Below are 20,964 nucleotides of genomic sequence, written 5' to 3'. Positions count from 1 at the left end.
CCCGGCGGTTCTCCCGGCTAGGCGGCTGGATTCTTCACTGCCGCAATCGCAGAGACCCCCACGAAGGCGGAAAAAGACTATGCTAATGCAGAGCACGACCTTCAGCGTTCCGCCGCAGCAACAAATCCGAGAGGGTCATTGTGGGGCACTGTGCTCGGCCTCATCCCTTCGCTACACCCGGCCACCAATCAGCACTAGTCCATCCTTAGGAAATTCCTCTGACACGGATGGGAGCGTGGCACTATTCCCGTCGGATTCCACTCACCTAAGCAAAGACCCCCTAGAGTGCCTCCCGGACTGACATTCTGACTTCCTCTCTTTATTGCGGGGTTTGTTCTCCGGAGGCGAGCTTTGGGAGTGAACACCCCCTCACTGCTTGTCTGAGGCATCTCCTATGCATTTAGCTTACCTCAGTGTGCCATTGGACCATATTGCACAATCCGGTTATGTATGAGTAGTTCCCCGGCCTGCCCTGTCTTGGGCACTTCCACGATTTGTACACGCTACTGATAACTCAGTGTGAAGTTAACTTTTTCCCCCACTAGGCGATAGCACTAGTTCTGGTTCTGCAGTTATGATTCGTTTACAGTTTGGTCGGACGCGGTTGGGGCGTTGGACCCAGTATTGGGTAACAAGGTTTTTGTTTACAGGTTTGCCGCATGGTCTGAGAGGAGGGGGGATGGGGGTGGGGCAGGGGGGTGGGGGGGCGGGTGATTTTCTCCTGGTACGATGACAGTCCCAAGGTCATATGTCCTCATCTCCTGGAATGTGAGGGGCATGGGCTCCATTCAGAAACGCCACCGTGTAGTGGCCCAGTTGCACCGCCGTAAGGCTCAAATAGTATGTTTTCAAGAAACTCACCTGGTCCATTCCGAGTCCCTGAAATTGCAAAAACGTTGGAGAGGTCATTTCTATGCCACTGCATACTCTGCCTTTTCTAGAGGGGCTGCAATATGGCTCCGGGCAGGAGTCCCCTTTTCTTTGTTAGACAGCCGGATTGATGATCTGGGTAGGTATCTGTTGTTGCGGGGCCTATTAGATGGCTCACCCGTAGTGCTGGGCTCTTTGTACGCCCCTAATGTAGATCATGTACAATTCCTCTCCCGGGTCTCCTTAGCCTTGTCTGATTGGAGTGATTGTCCATGGTTGCTTGGTGGAGATTTGAATGCTGTCTTTGATGTTGAGCTAGATCGTTCTCACCCCCCATTGGTTGGTACTGCTGCGCGGACCCGTGCCGCGGCCTTGGGTCAGTGGGCACGGGGTTAGAACTTGCTGGATCTTTGGAGATCGCAACATCTGACTGCTAGGGAGTACTCCTTTTATTCTTACCCCCATCACTTGCATACACGCCTGGATTACTTCTTGGGTTCGCCGACTTTGTCCTTTGCTGTCTCCCACTGCACTTATTTGGGCAAAACCCTATCCGACCACAATCCTATCGAATTGTGCCTTCAATGGGGCCAGTCCCCGGCGCCGATACCGACTTGGAGGATGCAACCCCTTCAATTAGAAGACCAGGTCTTCCGTGATACATTACAAACGCCGATCACCACATACTTTGCTGTTAACGAAGGCACTGCCTCGGCACGTTCCCTAGAATGGGAAGCTTTCAAGGTCTCTATACGGGGGGTGTCCCTGAGCTCCTTGGTGGGGGCCCGTAGGGAAGTGATCCGGGACCTAACGGACCTGGAGGCAGCGCTGCAGGAACATGAAGTAGCGGCCCAACTGGACGAGCAGGCCGAGGAATCCATTGCAGACGGCCAGAATTAAGTATGCAGAAACTCTAGAGCGTCTTCGCTTATTAGATTATCGGGCGTACACCCAGTGCACGCACTCGGAGGCTGACAGAGCGGGCACGTTATTAGCGCTGCTTATTGCCCCCCCAACTTGTCCTACTCCCATCCTGGTTATTAATACCGCACAACACGGACAGGTCCAGACTCAATTGGGGATAAACTTGGCGTTTCGGACCCATTACGAGACACTCTATGGGGCGCACCCAGCACCGGGCGCGGAGGATGTGACTGAGTTTCTGGCGCAGGCGAACTTACCAGTGCTGTCTGCAGCAGAAATTCATGACTTAAAGGCGCCGATTACACCGGCCGAGATCAGAGTAGCTATTAAGTCCTTAGCCCGGGGGAAGACCCCTGGCTCCGACGGGCTACCCATTGAATTTTACTCCACTTTCTCACCTCTCTTAATCCCCAAGCTACTTCAACTCTATATGACATCACTCGCAGAAGGGAGGTTGCCCCCTACCACTCGGGAGGCGATCGTCACATCCCTTTTAAAGCCGGATAAAGATCCCCTAGATATGTCATCCTATCGGCCTCTGTCGATCCTTAATACAGAATATAAAATTCTTAGTAAACTCCTTGCTAACCGCCTTCTCCCACTTCTTTCGCGGTTGATCCATACAGACCAATGCGGCTTTGTCCCACGGTGGAGTACATAGCTGAATCTTCGGCGCTTTCACGCCCTCTTGCATGCCTCCGGGCTCCGACCACCGAGGGCAGGGTGTCTATCCTTGGACATATCGCAGGCCTTCGACACTCTAAGTTGGTCTTATATGCTGGAAGTGTTGGCTAAAATGGGCGTTCCCCCAGAACTATGTGCCTGGATTCAGCTGCTCTACACCGCCCCCACGGCCAGGGCGAAGACAGGTTCGATTATCTCGTCGGCCTACCCTATCTTTCGGGGTACGTGCCAGGGTTGCCCATTATCGCCTATATTGTTTGTTTTGGCGCTTGAGCCTCTGGCCCAGAACCTTAGGCGGGCCATGGTCCCCCATGTCATTCAGATGGAGGGTGTCCTGCATTCAGTCTCGCTTTACGCAGATGACATGCTACTGTACTTTCGTGATCTCCAGGCCGACATGAGGGAAATGGCGGATCTTTTTCTTCACTTTGGGAAGGTTTCCGGGTTGCACCTCAATGCTTCCAAATCTATAGCCTATTCCTTCAGTGGCACGCTCACGGCTCCGGAGCTACGTTTTGGGCCTTTGTCCTTCAGGGTGGCACCAGTCACTTTTAAGTACTTGGGGATTAATATCTATCGGTCCGTGCCGGATGTCATAGCAGGCAACCTGGTACGCACAATCTCTTCCATACGTTCCCAAATTACATTTTGGAATACATTGCCTCTTCCCATCGCGGGACGGTTGGCGATATCTAAGATGGTGATGCTGCCTCTCCTGCTTTACCATTTCGTCAACATCCCGGTGGTATAATTGGATCTTTCGAGGGTTGGATACCCTGCTGATCTCGCTGATCTGGGGTCCAGGGAGGCATAGGGTGGCATTAGCTAAGCTGCGGATCCCGAGTGGCGCCGGCCGTATGGGTGCACCCGACTTCATGGCATATTGCATTGCTGGTCAGCTGCAGTGGATGGCCTACTGGCTGGCCGGGAAAAACCTGTTTGAAATAGGCTACACCCCGACCCAACTAGCGCGTGGTACCTTGCAGTCGTTGTTGTACCCCGGTGCCCCTAAGCCATCGGACCCCCCCGGCCCTACTGAAGATAGCGCTTCATTATTGGACAAGGGCATGTAAGGATGCTAAAATCCAAAATCCATATTCTCCCAATATACCGCTGTGTGGCCTCCCCACGAGGCAGGGAATTCTGAGTGCCGGTCGATTACGGAATAGGGCGCAACAGGGGGTGGAGACAATAGGAGCCTTTTTTCAGGAAGGCAGTTTGATGCCCCACGTGGACTTTGTGCGGGTGAACGCGGTACCCGATACCCAGTTTCTGCTACATGCGGTGATCTCCCGGTATATTCGGGCACAGTGGCAGGCGACACCTGTAGAACCCTCAACATTCCACCTCCGGCGCTCCCTCCACATAATGGGCCATGGACATTTCCTGGTTCGTTGGCTTTACCGTGGCCTCCGAGAACACACACAGATTTCCTTGGCTCCTCTCAGGTTGCGGTGTGAAGCAGATTTGTCCCGGGCATTTAGTGATAGAGAGTGGATCTATATACTGCAATACCCTAAGAAAGTGTCCCGCAATTGTAGGTTGAAAACTATTCAATTGTTTGTCCTCCACAGGGCTTACCTTACACCCCATACACTAAGTAAGATGTACAACACAGCGGTATCGGCCTGTCCTCGTTGCCAGGCACCAGATGCCGACCTGATGCATATGCTGTGGCTCTGTCCGGCGCTGCGGGGATACTGGGGTAGGATAACGCAGGTTTTATTTACAATCACCGAGCGCCCCTCCTGGGACCCAGCAGAGGCTTGTTTATTGGGCCTTTTACCGCTCCCCCTTAAAGCGAAACTGTTGCGTCGTTTTGCCAATCTGACTTTAATGCTAGCAAAGCGCCTGATAACACAGCGTTGGAAGTCTCGAGCCCCACCGCGTGTAGAGGCCTGGGGAGAGGAGGTGTTGCGCTGGTCGGTGGCGGAGCGAGAGGCCCTGCACCGTGAGGAGAGTAGGGGGCTGCGCAAGCGTCCTATCTCCCTTGAATGGGCACACTTGACTGAGCTGTTTAAAAGTGAAATGGGGGAGGAGGCTGCAGGGACCCATCCCCAGAGTTCCCCTGTACGTGCCGTGGTACCTGTCAGCGGATAAGATTGGTATTTGATGGAACCTGTCCCCTGGCAATGAGAGATGAAGTATCCCAAATGATTGAAGCCACTTCCCGGTGGGTTGTGGTTTACTCCTCCCCTCCTTACTCCACTTATTCTCATTCATCTAGTTCTCCCCTCTTGCTGCACTGTTCTGCCTCCTCCCTTCCCCTGCCGCACGCTTAGGGTGTGGTCTCCTTCCCCTCCTCCTCCACCCCCCCCCCTCCCCCGGGGAATGCCCTGCGGCCCTCAGACCGAATTTTTGTGGCATGGGTTGGTTATGGTGGGTGGGTTCTGGGTGTGAGGAAATATGAATTTTGTGATCAGTTATGTCCCCTATCGTAGACCCCAACGGCTCCATGTACATGCTATAAGTACATGTATGTTCCCTCCTGCTCCAGTTTTGAAGACGCAAATATATGTGCGTCCATCGTCAACATGTCCTCTTTCAGACCCGTCATGAATGGGTCAGATATTCCATTCCTAAGTATGAAAGGCCACCGACTTTATGTGGTTCACTTTCCACGTTTTACAGATTCAGGCGAGTAGGCCCCGAATTCTGTCATCAAGCCTATTTCTGCCTTCTGCCTCTGAAAGCTCCAGTCTGAGCCTACATCTGTATCCATGAACTTTGTCCTACTCCCTGCGCGGCTAACGGTGCCTGATCCAGCATATTGCTTGCCAAAAACTGTATTTCACCTTCAAGATTATCTCCTCCCTCCTCATCCGATGCATTCCTGTCTAGTAGTTTAGGTAAACATTCCTCCAAGCTACCGTGCAAAGGGGCCAGGCCTCGCTGTCCTCATGCAAGTAATTCATAGCCCCGTTACCATGGAATATTCCTACCCCCTCGCATCTCATGTAGACGCTTAGACGCTTGTACACGCACTAACAGTCAGTATAGAATAGATTCTATCCTAGAGACCTTTCCTTTTGGATAACACAGTTCTTTAAACATAGGATATTAGATATGATTTGGGATTAGGTTGACATAACCCCAGACTTCTGTCTCCACATGTAGGGCTAAATGTCAAGTCCCCTTCACCCTCTAGTTGCACGTCAATCACACGTCATGCGGCTGCGCGCGCATCTCTGCCAAATATTTCTGCTGACATTGCAGGATTCTTTTATGGATCCACCCACTTGTGACATCATGTTTAATGACGTATTTTAGTTACACCCATGTTTACGCCTCTATTAGTTACGTATGCACAGTTTTTTCTGTATTATCAGCTGTTACGCCTCTTGCATCTGTTTCACTGTAATGCATTTTCTATAAAACTGCTCATCTGTCAATAATATATGTCCCTTCCTTCCTGAACTTTCGTGGTGATGGAATAGAAGGCCCACAATTCGAATTGTATTCCTTTGTATAGGAATAAAGCCTTTTAAAACCTCTAATACCACGGATTCTGCCTCTTATTTTTACTGAGTTATTCTCACTAAGACTTTACCGCATAAAAAATAGTACCGGTAACGAAATATTTACCACATAAATTGGCGCCCGAACAGGGACACTTTCTCATCTCACGCGCCGGCGGTGCGTTGCAGGCCCGGTCTCCTGCCACAGCTGAACGGACAACTACGCGTACCCACAGGATTTCCTGTATCTCCCTCCGGCCAAGCGGGAGCGACTGAGGCTGCGATCAACACCCAGACGAGGCGGTGAGAAGTGCGAAGTATCCCGACCAGAGCCTAGCTGAGAGAGCTGTGTCCGAGGTATACAGAGGCCCACCAGATTCCGAAGTTCCGAAGTATCCAAGTCACGAGTCGAGTCGAGTCCAGTCCAGTTTGGTCCAGTTTCAGTTCCGTTCCGAGGCCTTCCGTTCCGAGCTACCCGGTGAGTACCATTACCGGGGAGGCATTTTACGCGCACATAGTCTGTGCCGGTCAAGACGGGTTTGGGTACACAAATCCGGTCTGCACTGTTTCAGCAGTGTATCTGTACTGTTTAGCAGTATATATAGTATGTCTTGCATATAAATAAGTATTATCTAGTGTCAGTATTATGTCAGTAACTAGTTTTCTATTAGTTATCATTGTTCGTTAAAACTGTTAAATGTTAAAATGTTTTAATACGTTCTATATATTGTGGTGTGAATGACTGTTCATTATTGTGTTCATCGTATAAAGTGTGTTCTAGAAACAAGATCTAAAAATGCCGCTCTTTTCGAAACTAAGACAGATCAAAACTAGAAAAGGTGTACTCGAAGAAGCTGTTCCCATTCCACCTAGGGATACTCCAGGATACTTTATGTATCATAAGCATGGTCTAGATGCCGTATTATTTCTTGATTTATGGGTGGACTACACAAAAGAATTACCAGAGAACCAGAGATGGCCCGCAGCAGGGACCTGGGATGCAGAGTGCATCATGAGAGTAGAAGAAGAATTATGGAAAAAGAAAGCCAGACAGTCACAGAAAGATGCCATTGAATTATGGCGTAAAGAATCATACAGACGTACAGAAAAAGCACACAGACAGGAGGAGAAAGGTAGAGAGAATTCAAATAAAACTCGAGAAAATCTATTACTTGAGGAAGGTATCCGAGTAAACTCAGAACAAGTAGATAGACAAAGAAACACTCTTATGAATGGTATGTATCCTCTTCTGGCCGAAGGGTTACCTAAGGCTACCCCGGAAATACCAAAAGACTTAACTCCTCCATTACTCCCGATTAAAGCACATCCCAAAGCACATCCCAAAACAGCAAAGGACGTTTTTCTTTCCTCCTATTTAGATGACGTAGCTCCCGAGTATGCTAATGCCATACCACACATACCGCTTGCCGATGGTGTTCAACACCAAGAGCATCCGTCTGTATCCCCGCAATTACAAACTCCTACACAAGTTCCCACAGGTCCGTCCGTTTCTACAGTTTTTCCCGCATCTACAATCTCTATCCTACGCCCAACGAATCCTTTCGTGCCTAGCACCTCAGACGGTGCTACAGGAGGTACGACAGACATGTTTGCCACCCCGCCGCGAAATAAACAGACTCTTAGAGATTTAGCACTCCAACGTACACCCCAACTAGCGACATCCGACATGTTTAAAGAACAGCTTGTGGATTGTAGATACGACCCAGTACCAGGTAGACAGGATAAATTGCTCATATCATCACTACGTATAAGACGAGCTACATTATATTTAATGACAATACCAGGAATGGGTGAACACCTAGACGAAATATATCGCTTTGTCCACACAGGGCGAGGTCCAGAAAGTATTAACGAAGCTATGGAATATCAGAAAGTGGATGTCCAAAGACAACTACTACGTTTTTTTTCATAAATTGTGTAATTAGGAATCAAGACAGGCCCGGGGCAGATCACGATACCATGCAAAGACTTGTCAAATGGGGTCAGAACATATCAGAAGAGAAACACGATAGACAGGCGTGTATAATCGCCATGAGTCGAAAGATCCGCAAGGAAGTAGAACGAATACATAAAGAAAGACGAGAAACAGACAGAGTAGAATCAGAGGAGGAGGAGGAGCAAGAATCAGAACAAGTCGAAACAATAGCTTATGTAGGTAGAGGAAGACCCCATAATAATACTAGAGACTTTAACGACCCGATACGTCCAATACGTCCAGAATATAATAGACATTTTCCAAACCCTATGTTAAATACAAAATCCCCCGAACACCTATTCCAAGCCGTCGATAAATTACTCCGAGATCGAAGAGGGTACCATATGCTCGATTCCATGGACGAACAAGAATTAGCTAGGTCAGCAGTACAATGGGCTGACAGTCCCAGCGACTACAATGATGATGTACTTGCACACACGTTTCTGAATCTTGACCCATACGAACAGCGTTTAGCTAGTATATACATGATTCAACACCTCCTTGTATTATATAAAAGCCAACACTCCGATCCAGGACCCTTACCTGACATATTGACAGAACTGCTCACGAATATATGGAGAGGGTCAAGTACTGATTTGATTAAAGAAATTCTAGAATTCCGAAACCAATATTTAAATTTCGTATGCCCAGAACACGTTCCAGTTCCCATCATGGGAAGAAAAATGTATCACATAGATAGACAGAACCCGTTACGCGAAGTGCACCCAATTAGAGGTGCCGGTGATAATTTTACACGCGTATTTGTGTACACGCCTATAACTAAATTAGAATTATTAGAAATGAAGAAAGTAGTACCCAGCCATGACAAGGACCCAGCAGGTTTCCACCGTGAAATAAAGGACATGTTACTCATGGGAGAGTATACCTATCCCGACATTATGAAAATATTAAAAGTCCTATTACCCGCCGGTGTTTATGAGAAACTCAAAGAAAAGGAATGGGAGGTGGGAGACCAAAAGATAGATTGGACAGCATTAGAAAACGAAGAAAGGGCCCGAGCTGCAGGAGCAGGGCTTGGGGAAAAGACTACAGCACTAGCAGGACTACTAGTGCAGGTACTGCCACGTTTATTAACTACGAAAAAGGAAGACTGGGGTGCAATCTCAGCCTGTAAACAAAAGCCAGACGAAGACACTAGTGATTTCTATTCCCGATTTGAAAAATGTTTTGGTATAAATAGTGGCATAAAAGCCAGTAGTGAGTCATATCCACATCTGTTCGTGACAAAATTAGTTGAAAATTCTCTGCTACAAGTTAAGAATAGAGTATTGAAATTCAAAAGTACCTGGCAAGGTAATACTCCATCACAGATGTTACAGATGTTACAATATCATCACAATAGAATTAGAGAAGAACAAGAACACGAACAAAGACGTATGAAAGATACAAAAATGAAAATGCTTGTTGCTCAGTCAGTTCCAGCCGATGGTCATCATAAGGGTAATTCCGCAGGTCCTACGAAAGGGACATGCAACTATTGTAAACAACCAGGTCATTATATACACGATTGTCCAGTCCTGAAACATAATATTGCTACAGGTAAAACTCAGGAGAGACCACGTCCACCTAGACAGGATCAGAATCAACAACAAATCCCTCAGCATGCACAACCTAGGTTAGCTCCGCAACAACTAGCTCCGCAACAGGGAGCTCCACAACAGACCATAGCACCACCACAAGCGCAGCCTATTGCTGCAACACAAGCAACAACACAACAGATGTATCAGTATGCACAAGCAGATTATCCCGATTATCAGCGATACTCATGAGATAGCCTAGAGAGGGAAGTTGGCTTACCCCTTATTGAGGTTCCTGTAGACCAAGAGGGACCTTATGTACATAGTGAACTATTAGGGGAAGACAGAAAGTTTTTACTTGATACAGGGGCAAGCAGAACAACTATAAGACGCAGTGAAGTTCCAGGGGCACCCCTCTCAGGCTCACAGAATATTTCCCTTGGATTCTCAGGAAAACCTATAATAAATGACGTGACACAACCTCTTCCACTTACGATTGGTCCATTGACACGTACTACAGATTTATTGCTTACTAAATCATGTCCAGAAAACTTGTCAGGTATAAAAACATTGAAAGCTCTAGGAGCTATAATATGTTGTTCTCCGGAAGGAGTACGACTATTTTTACGTGACTTTAAAGGTCACTACGTGTCCAGAGACATGGATCACCGACTGCAGAATTTACCTACACATTTATGGGCACAAGGCCCCACTGATGTTGGTTGCATGAATATTACACCATATCGTGTCACACTAAAAACAGGAGTAATACTACCACGAATACGACAATACAAGTTACCACCCGATGCTGTTGTGGCTTTGCTGCAAATCATTGACGAGCTCATTGCACAAGGAGTGGTTGTCGAAACCGACTCCAACGTATGTAATTCCCCGATAATTCCGATTCTTAAAAGAACGGATCCAAAAGCATCACCAGTATATCGATTAGTTATTGATCTGCGCGAATTAAATAAATGTATTGTACCACAATACCCTGTGGTCCCCGATATCTCTTCATTACTAACAACTATTGACTCAGAAGCAACGTTCTTCACTGTAATTGATCTCAAGAATGCTTTCTTTAGCGTCCCAATAGATCCGGAAAGTCAATACTTGTTCGGGTTCAGTTTAAATGGACGAAGTTTTAAATTCACACGCGCACCTCAAGGATTTACAGAAAGCCCCAGCATCTATAGCCAAGCACTGAAACGAGAACTTGACAGTATCCACATGCCAGTTAACACTGCCTTGCTTCAATATGTCGATGATCTGCTGATCACCACCCGAAGCGAACCTGAATGGGAAAAAGCGTCACTGACGGTTTTAAAATTTTTGGCTGACAAGGGGCACAAGGTGTCCCCTTCTAAGCTGCAATTCTGTGTCCAGCGAGTTGTTTACCTTGGGCACTCGCTGTCCAAGGAGGGAAGGCAGCTTACATCCGACCGCATCCAGTTAATCGCTAACATGCCACCACCCAAGACACAAAAGGAGGTACGGACTTTTATAGGCCTCACTTCATACTGTAGGCAGTGGATCCCTCAATATGCATTTCTAGCAAAACCACTCATCCAGTTGACAACACAGGAGGCAGCCACATCGACTGTCCTCCCTTGGACTCAAGAACATACACACGCCTTTGAAAGCTTAAAGAAAGCTTTATGCCAAGCACCTGTTTTAGCAACACCATGTTACAGCAAACAGTTTACACTCTTTGTTACAGAACGCGAAGGTACTGCCTTGTCAGTACTCACTCAGGAACAAGCAGGATCACACAAACCATGTGCTTATTTCTCTAGTACATTAGATCCAGTAGCTCAGGCTCTTCCTGCGTGCCTGAAATCGGTGGCAGCAACAGCTTTAGCAATCAGACAAAGCGATGCCATAGTGTTAGGACATCAATTGACAGTACAAGTACCACATGCAGTAGAGGTTCTCTTGAACCGCACACAAACACAACACTTGACTATAGCGAGACTCACCGGTTACGAACTAACATTGTTTCAGCCACACATAGAAATCAGACGTTGCAATACGTTAAATCCTGCCACACTGTTACCAGTGGGCGGAACAGATCCATTGGCACATGATTGTGTCGAAGTCATTACTATCACGACGAAACCCAGACAGGACTTGACAGATATCCCTTTGTCAGATCCAGACTTGACATTGTATGTAGATGGGTCATGTATGAGAACAAGTACAGGAGAGTTAGTGGCTGCTTACGCAGTCACAACAGACACTGAAGTCATTGAAACAAATCGTATTAACACTTTGTCAGCTCAAGCAGCAGAGCTCATCGCTCTGACACAAGCCTGTATTCAAGCCAAAAATAAGAAAGTCAATATATACACAGATTCACGTTATGCATTCGGAGTCGTCCATGACTTCGGCGTACTGTGGCGAGAGAGAGGTTATTTAACTTCTCACGGTGCCCACATCCAGCACGGACCCCTCATTCAAGCCCTATTAGATGCGATTCATCTACCTATTGCAATATCGATTATGAAATGCAAAGCCCATACAAAAGTTACCGATATCATTTCTCAGGGTAATGACCTAGCTGACAGAACAGCTAAACAGACTGCTCAGAATCAGACTATCACAACTGACATGACAAAGACAATAGTTCCGACACTAACACATTGCATGACCGTTAAGGATCCCGCCCTTGATGTAATTGACATACAGACACATGCTACACCAGAAGAAATAAAGAAATGGACTGAATTAGGAGGGATCCAAACGGATCAAGGATGGATGATGAAGGAAAATCTATATGGTTTCTTCCCGACTCAATGGTTCAAGTTATCATTAACACAATACATAGTCCAGCCCACCTAGGAGAAAAAGCTATGCTAGACAGTATTCAACACATTTGGTTCAACAAGCACTTGCGAGCAGCAGCTAAACAAAAAGTTCGTACCTGTATGATATGTTGTCAGTTTAATCCAGGTAAAAGCATCCCCGTAGAGCAGGGTGGATTTCAACCTCCCGATCATGCTTTTGAAGTCCTCCAGATGGATTATATCCAGATGGAACGATGTCGAGGATTCAAATATGTTCTCGTAGTTGTCTGTGCTCTTTCCCGTTGGACAGAAGCATACCCGGTTTCAGATTACACTGCCCCGACTACTGCCAAACAGTTAGTTCGAGAATTCTTCCCACGGTACGGTTTACCACGTGTTGTCTACTCAGATAACGGCCAGCCGTTCTCATCCGAACTAATGAAACACGTTTCCCTTTTGTTAGGCTACCAATGGAAATTCCACTGTGTCCGGCATCCCGAGGCCGCAGGTCTTGTGGAACGCCATAATCAAACTCTGAAAATTAGATTGTCCAAAATATGTAGGGAAAAAGGTGTCGACTGGATAATAGCCTTACCAGTTGCGCTCTTTTACATGAGAATGGTAGCACATTCTCGAACTGGGCTATCCCCGTACGAGGTGATCTTCGGTAGACCACCAAATATGTGGGGGACGCCTATACCTCGCAAAATAACTGATGTTGACTGTAATATGCTGACAGATTACCTGGCTTCCTTGATGTCTGCACTACAATCTTGTCGTTCACAGGTAGCCGCAGCTTTTCCCGATAATACTGAGGTGAAGCCCCATGACGTGGTTCCTGGTGACCTGGTTTTGGTCAGGAATTTCGACCGGAAGACCCAACTGGATCCTAGGTGGAAGTCGCCTAAGTTAGTTCTACTGACTACAAGGACAGCCGTGAAGATCGAAGGACGGAAAGGGTGGTTGCACTCGAGTCATATCAAGAAATTTTATGGACTACCATCCAGTATAAATACTCAACCCTGTATTCCCTCAAAGACAGACTCAAAGCTCCCCTTGGTTGAATTAACCAAACCAGAACTTTACAAACTAAAATTGAGGTCTAGTAAGTCAGACAATTTGATTGTTTAAGTCCTCTCCAAGGTGAATCGGTTGAATTTGTTTCTGACATGTATCCTCTAGACCGGAATAGAGAAAGAAATTATCAGATGCAGCACAAAAAGCATGCGTATTGTAAATCACTTCGTAGTCACTGTACAGTAACATTATTAATTTTGTTTTTTCTAAGTCTTCTGATCATTATTTTCAGCATACTATTGCATATGTATTACCCTATTCTTAAGCATGCTTACAATATAACTGCAGAACATTCTTTTAGCGAATTACCTCCGCATGAGTTGTCATATAGATTTGCGCTGCGCAACAACACATTCATTAGTATGTTACATCATTCCCATCAGACCAGCAATGCCACAAATTGTTGGATATGTGGCCGACTCCCTCCCTATCAAAACTATAAGGGAATTTTGCCCCTCTTTCCATATCCGTTCACACACAATGGCTCCTGTGGAGCATGGTTTAGTTTGATTAATTCCCTAGATTCAAATTCCGCAATTTATCAAAACAACTGGGTTTGGGGAAACCTGAACCTAGTTTTGCTTAAAGTCTGCTACCCTAACAAGGAGGGACTTCCCAAAAGAACAGGAACTGATCTAGAAAATGAAGTATATGGATTAGGTAATTTTACACTTAACCTCATGATCCTGAACGTTGAATCTGAAGCTACACCAATCTTGCCCGCCATGTCAGTATTCCCAGTAAAAGGGGAATTATGTATAAGAAAGAATGGTTCCATACACATGGGCCACAGTAAATGCACCACTGTAATAAAATTCAGTGATCAAGGCAAGTCTACATTTAGAGCTTCCCATCATTCCTACTTCATATGTGGCCAGACCGCATATATATGTCTACCTTTAGATTGGGATGGTACCTGTTACATAGCATTCCTTCTGCCACCTGTTTTCCTAGCTCCTCCTGATTATCATAGAAATACCCATTTAGTACACAATAGACAGCAGAGAGATCTCCCAATTGTCGATTACACTGAAACAGCATGGGAAAAATACACAGATTTCAATAAAGGATTCTTTCCCTATATAGGTACAGTCACTAATAGTAAGCTGATACGTAGATTAACCAGAACCCTTGAAGCAGTAGTGAATGAGACTATTTCCGCCTTAGGCAATTTAACAGAAGAGCAGTCTGCTATGCGGATTGTTGTGCTTCAAAATCGTCTTGTCCTTGACGTCATCCTGGCCGATAGGGGCGGAGCTTGTAGGGTCATCGGATCAAGTTGTTGCATTTTCATACCAGAAAATTCGCCGTCAGTATATAAAGCCATAACACGCCTTCATAAGATTATAAGCCAGATACACCAGAGTCCAGGCACCTGGACTTGGTCCGGTTGGTTCTGGGGCGTGTTGTCAGCCTGGGGATGGAGAATCCTATCCTTCCTAGGTATTGGCTTCCTCATACTATTCAGTTGCTGCTTATGTCTACAATGCGGGCCAGCGATTTGTGGTCTGTGTGCCAGATCGTGTATCCCACATCCAAGTTTTCACTCAAGATCCCGGAAGAAGAAAGAAGAACAAATGATGCTATATGAACAGATCGATGGATTAATGAAGATCGATATCTCCTGAGGGTCCGTAGGGGACAAGGAGGGAATGAGGAAATATGAATTTTGTGATCAGTTATGTCCCCTATCGTAGACCCCAACGGCTCCATGTACATGCTATAAGTACATGTATGTTCCCTCCTGCTCCAGTTTTGAAGACGCAAATATATGTGCGTCCATCGTCAACATGTCCTCTTTCAGACCCGTCATGAATGGGTCAGATATTCCATTCCTAAGTATGAAAGGCCACCGACTTTATGTGGTTCACTTTCCACGTTTTACAGATTCAGGCGAGTAGGCCCCGAATTCTGTCATCAAGCCTATTTCTGCCTTCTGCCTCTGAAAGCTCCAGTCTGAGCCTACATCTGTATCCATGAACTTTGTCCTACTCCCTGCGCGGCTAACGGTGCCTGATCCAGCATATTGCTTGCCAAAAACTGTATTTCACCTTCAAGATTATCTCCTCCCTCCTCATCCGATGCATTCCTGTCTAGTAGTTTAGGTAAACATTCCTCCAAGCTACCGTGCAAAGGGGCCAGGCCTCGCTGTCCTCATGCAAGTAATTCATAGCCCCGTTACCATGGAATATTCCTACCCCCTCGCATCTCATGTAGACGCTTAGACGCTTGTACACGCACTAACAGTCAGTATAGAATAGATTCTATCCTAGAGACCTTTCCTTTTGGATAACACAGTTCTTTAAACATAGGATATTAGATATGATTTGGGATTAGGTTGACATAACCCCAGACTTCTGTCTCCACATGTAGGGCTAAATGTCAAGTCCCCTTCACCCTCTAGTTGCACGTCAATCACACGTCATGCGGCTGCGCGCGCATCTCTGCCAAGTATTTCTGCTGACATTGCAGGATTCTTTTATGGATCCACCCACTTGTGACATCATGTTTAATGACGTATTTTAGTTACACCCATGTTTACGCCTCTATTAGTTACGTATGCACAGTTTTTTCTGTATTATCAGCTGTTACGCCTCTTGCATCTGTTTCACTGTAATGCATTTTCTATAAAACTGCTCATCTGTCAATAATATATGTCCCTTCCTTCCTGAACTTTCGTGGTGATGGAATAGAAGGCCCACAATTCGAATTGTATTCCTTTGTATAGGAATAAAGCCTTTTAAAACCTCTAATACCACGGATTCTGCCTCTTATTTTTACTGAGTTATTCTCACTAAGACTTTACCGCATAAAAAATAGTACCGGTAACGAAATATTTACCACAGGTGGGATGGGGAGTTGGGGGAATATTGGGTGGGCACCGCTCCCCGTGGGTAAAGTGTCTTGAAGGATGGTTACTTAGTGCATAGCAATGTGCTTGATTGGTTGCCTTTCAGGCCGACCTGATACATTTTAAGAATGTACGGACAAATGTGCTACACTACTTACAGGTTGGCGCAAGATGCTTGTGATGTCTCCACTGCCATATATGTACTTAATGTGATTAATGCAATATGTCATCCATTGCTCCTTCTAATGAAAAAAATGTAATAAAGTTTTTTATAAAAAAAAAAATAGGGGACTTCCAACTCTTCCAGGGGCCCCATTCAGCTCAGAGCCAATGAATATCTCTGATGTGTGGGAATCTTGAGGTCCCCCCATCACATTCTCCAGGGGGGTGGAGCTGGGGGATTTTACGTTCTGCCACTGTCCCTATTAATTTAATCCATTTTAAAGAAACTGGAGTCAATGCATGGAATGGTTTTCTTGAAAGCGCAAAATTAATTCTAATTACCGCGGGATTAAACGCTCATCTTAGGTTCCGGTGCAGTGTAATATCTGGTATCCCCATAGTATCCTGTATCACCTGCTCTTCAGCTCTTTTCAGGACTCCTCAAACCTCGCACACATTGGCTGCCTGATCCTCTCAGCCCAATTACAATAAAATACCTGGTCTAAATGGCATATATGTCACATGAAACAAACGTATATGGCACATGACACAAACGTGGGGCATCATCGTTATGATGTACTAGACGTGAAACGTGCCTGAGAATGTTGCAACCCCTGCCTCTCTACACCGCGGGTAGCAGTGCACGCCTACTACAGAGGATTGAAGAGACGATGATAACGTGAGACGCCCCTGAAGGTGCGCTGTCCTGTGCCATGCTGCAGTTTCATTGCGCTATTTCCGAATTACACTGTCTACATTACCCCTCCAGAACCTGGGTGTGGACCCGCTTCTGCCGCTCATCACTCCGGTGTGTAGCATGAAGGGATGGCCGCGGTGAGCCGGAGCGAGCCCCTCTGCCGGCCCTGCCTGTACCATTCGGGGTTCAAAGGTACGGTGGGATTTGTAACGTGCATAGCAACCAATTTCTTATGTTGCGTTGGCCTCTTATTCTCTTGTTTTACTGACTTGATAGTGCAGGTTTTGTAAATGTTTATACCACAATTTCCAAATGCAACCGCCCATAAGCCTTATTCATTATTTAGCATATGACAGACTGATGTTTATGGTCATCGAACAGAGCTTACACGACATGGGGCAAGTAAGCCATGCGGAGGACAGATATCTATCTATCTATCTATCTATCTATCTATCTATCTATCTATCTATCTATCTATCTATCTATCTATCTGTCTGTCTGTCTGTCTGTCTGTCTGTCTGTCTGTCTTTCTTTTTTATTATATTAAACTTAGTTTTTGCATTTTATTCTGCTCAGTTTTTAACATTGTATTGGAGTGATTACATTTTTTAAAGGCGGCGCATATGCGTATTACGCGCTCTTTTATGTCAACAGACAAATGTAGTATTTTGGTGTAAAGCTCACCAGGAAGATGGGAACTATTGATAGTGGGACAATTCCAACTCTGTGCCCGGCTCTTAGCTTTTAAATCTTAAGAGAGCCGGTTCACTAGAAACTGATGGTCCAGCCTTAACTTTACAAGGAATGGTTTTTTTTGTCTGTGTGTGTGTGGGATGGGGGGGGGGGGGGGGGGGTAGTGGGGTATAAAAGCGTGGGTAGAACCACAGGCTTAATCGTCTTTTTCTTTATCAAATGTTGGTCTGTTGAGATCAAGGTGTATCGACGTTGTACTCTTCACACTTGTCCCGTTGAATTGAGTTTGCTATTAGAAGTTCCCATAGCAAACTAAATTCAACTGGACACGTGCATTCAGTGTGTTGTGATGTAGTTGCACTCATCTAGCGCTTCATGTTACTGACGAGGCGCTGAAGCACAGTTGAAAGGCTAGTACACAAATCCATGAGAATGGTACTGAGAGAGTTTGTGTGCGTGTGCGCGCACGTGTGTCATGTGTCTTATGTGGGTGGTCTTTGATGTGCTGAGCACCAGAGTTGAAAATGAACGGACTCTTGGCTTGGGGTTTTAAGCCATTCACAAAAGGTAAGCGGTCCCCTTGGGACACATTCTCTTTTGTGAATTAAATAAAAACGTTTGTTTGGGAGGAGGCAATAGTCCTGGGGACCGTTGACAACTCACAAACAAACTTTTTTCAAAAAATGTAAACTTTTTTTAATTGTCCCACCTTTTCCTTTAAAGCAAACAGGCTGCATTTTAAAAAGTTTACTTTATTGAAATGTAATCACAGATATTGTGGTTTCCAACCCCAGCTAGCCACCTTCTCAGTGATGTCATCCAATCGTCTTAAGTCACAATTTGTGACCTACCTCAATAATATTCATGGCGTAGGTCAGATTGCGACTCACTCCAAATGGGAACTTTGCAAACCAACCTATTAGTACATAAGTCAGTTCGCAAAAGCCCACACTGGTTGCAAAAATTGGAACCAGTATTTTGTGACTAATGTTTTGTACATCAGGCCCATGATGCTTATATGTAAATTAATAGAGCATATAGGAGTGACTTGAGTCCTATGTGAGAAGGATTTTGGTGTGGTGTGTGTATCGCAGAGTTAGCTCAAATCATGTTTAAACAAGCATGTTGCTGCGCCTATGCATGGGTGTAAGAGAAAAGTGGGAGAATAGATGCAGTCACATAGGCAGATACATACTCTCTTTGGATTTGACTGTTTCATAGTTTCCAAATACTGAAAAGGACATAGGAAAGTGTCCAGATGCGAAAGGTGATATCTTTGTGAGGTGCAATCTTTCATCAAGTATAGTGTTTGCTCTACAGTCCAACTGGAGCCTTATAGAAGAAGCACATAAGAAAGGGCATTATACAACTTCCATGGTGTCCAACAGGAGTGTCACAGAAGCAACCAATAGAAATGTGAATTATTCAGCCAGCCATGGTGCATAAGTCCACCCAGGACCGGCATGTGCCAAACAACAGTATTACTCCAGCTGTGGAGTATGCCGTGATGAATCTTTTCAGTAGCAGCAGGGACAACCAATAGGAATGTGCATTGTGCAGCCAGCCATGCTGTGTTTGCTCTGAGGAGTCCACCCAGAAGCAGCATAGTGTGACCCTTGGAAATGTTGAGTATACAACCAGCAGTGGCTCTGAGGCGTCCACCCAAGCGCGTCAGGGAGCAATCACCTAGAATGGGTATTATAGAACCTTCAATAGCATAAGACTGATGGCACCACCATGGAGTGAATATAGGAGTAAACATGACACTTTCGTCCATATTGTATGCCAGATGAGTCCACCCAAGTGTGGCAGTCAGCATCCCAATTACACAGGCAATTATACAACCAGCTGTGGTACTTGCTGTGAGGACTCCATCCAGGAGCGGTAGAGAGCAGCCCATAGGAATGTGCATTATGCAAACAGCCTTGAAATATGCCCTAGGAGTTCACGTACTAGTGGCAGGGGAGCCACAGGAATGGATATTTTGTAACCAGCAATGGTATAATCTTTGAGAACTCCGCTCAGGCGTGGCAAGGACCCGCCATATGAATGCATATTACCCTAGCAGTCAAAGTACATGCTCTGAATGGTCCACAGACGAGCGACATTGGAGCAACCATGATACAACCAGGCAGAGAATATTCACCAATAGGAATGGGGATCATAAAACCAGTCAGAGCACTGCTCTGAGGAGTCCACACAAGTGCGGCTGGGGGAGGGTCAACACATAGGAAAGAGGATTATGCCGTCAGACGTGGCTTATGCACTGAGAAGTCCACCCAAAAGCAATAAGATCAACCTATGGGAATGGGAATTATGCTACTACCCATGGTATATGCTCTGAGAGGCTCACCCAAGAGAGGCCGAAAGCAACCAATAGGATATGGTATTATACAAATCGCCAAAGAATATACTGTGTTGGGATTACAGAGGAGCGACATAGAAACAACCATGACGAGACCCAACCTGAGGATACCACCAAGGTAGGGCACAGGCTATAAGTATAGGCATTAAACAGCCAGCTGCGCTACTTCCTCTGAGTGCGCACAGATGATGTCAGGGGCCTACTCACATGAACAGGAATTTTGTAAGCAGACACTGAACTTGTTCTGTTTGGTCCTAGTTATTACAAATCTGTGAGATTATTACTCACTGATCCCTAACAGTGAGAATATGCGGAAACTGAAATAACGAGACAATTCTGGTTGAAATTGTTGTAATGCAACTAAACATAGGAGAACCTATGTTAATAAGAAATATGTTGTTAAAATGTGTTGTTTTGTTTTCTATACTATACTAAAATCAGATTTTTAAAAAAGATGTGGCTGCGGCCATGTGTGTTTGGTCTTTTTTACAAATAGATATTGTTTGATTTTTTTTCTGCCTATGGTTTTAAAGTTTATTCTCCTGTTAACCTCTATCATACAGATTTTTCAGCAGAGCAAGTCCTTCTTTTGACTATTATTGTACCCCGATTCCCTAAAGTATGGTGGTTGTCCTATTAATATTTAAAACACAAGATGGCAGGTTGGGTTCACTCCCTTGACGTTTGTCACCCTCTTGCAGTTTCTAACCCACGTCTTGCTGGTGAATTCTGGTTCTCCTCTGCCGACGGCTAATACGGTAGAGTTTCCTATGATGTCATGACCCAAAGCCTAAAATATGCCTAACGAATTTGAGAAACAAGCCTTGAAGACTAAGGCACCAAAACTTGGAATTGTCCCCAAA

General features: G+C 45.7%; 1 protein-coding gene across 1 annotated transcript in view; it reads left to right on the top strand.

The window, feature by feature from the left end:
- The first annotated feature begins 17,027 nt into the window (after positions 1 to 17,027).
- The window catches only part of LOC146805568 (uncharacterized), a 68,032-nt gene continuing 64,095 nt past the window's right edge, over positions 17,028 to 20,964 (top strand). The window contains exon 1 of the mRNA XM_085620526.1: positions 17,028 to 17,235. Within this exon, the coding sequence (XP_085476652.1) occupies positions 17,172 to 17,235 (64 nt within the window). The 5' untranslated portion in view covers positions 17,028 to 17,171. The remainder of the gene's footprint in view (positions 17,236 to 20,964) is intronic.

Source organism: Triturus cristatus, chromosome 8, assembly GCF_964204655.1.
Source record: "Triturus cristatus chromosome 8, aTriCri1.1, whole genome shotgun sequence".
Classification (NCBI taxonomy): Eukaryota; Metazoa; Chordata; class Amphibia; order Caudata; family Salamandridae; genus Triturus; species Triturus cristatus.
The sequence above is the reverse complement of the archived record's forward strand: the minus strand, read 5'-3'. Positions and strand labels throughout refer to the sequence as shown.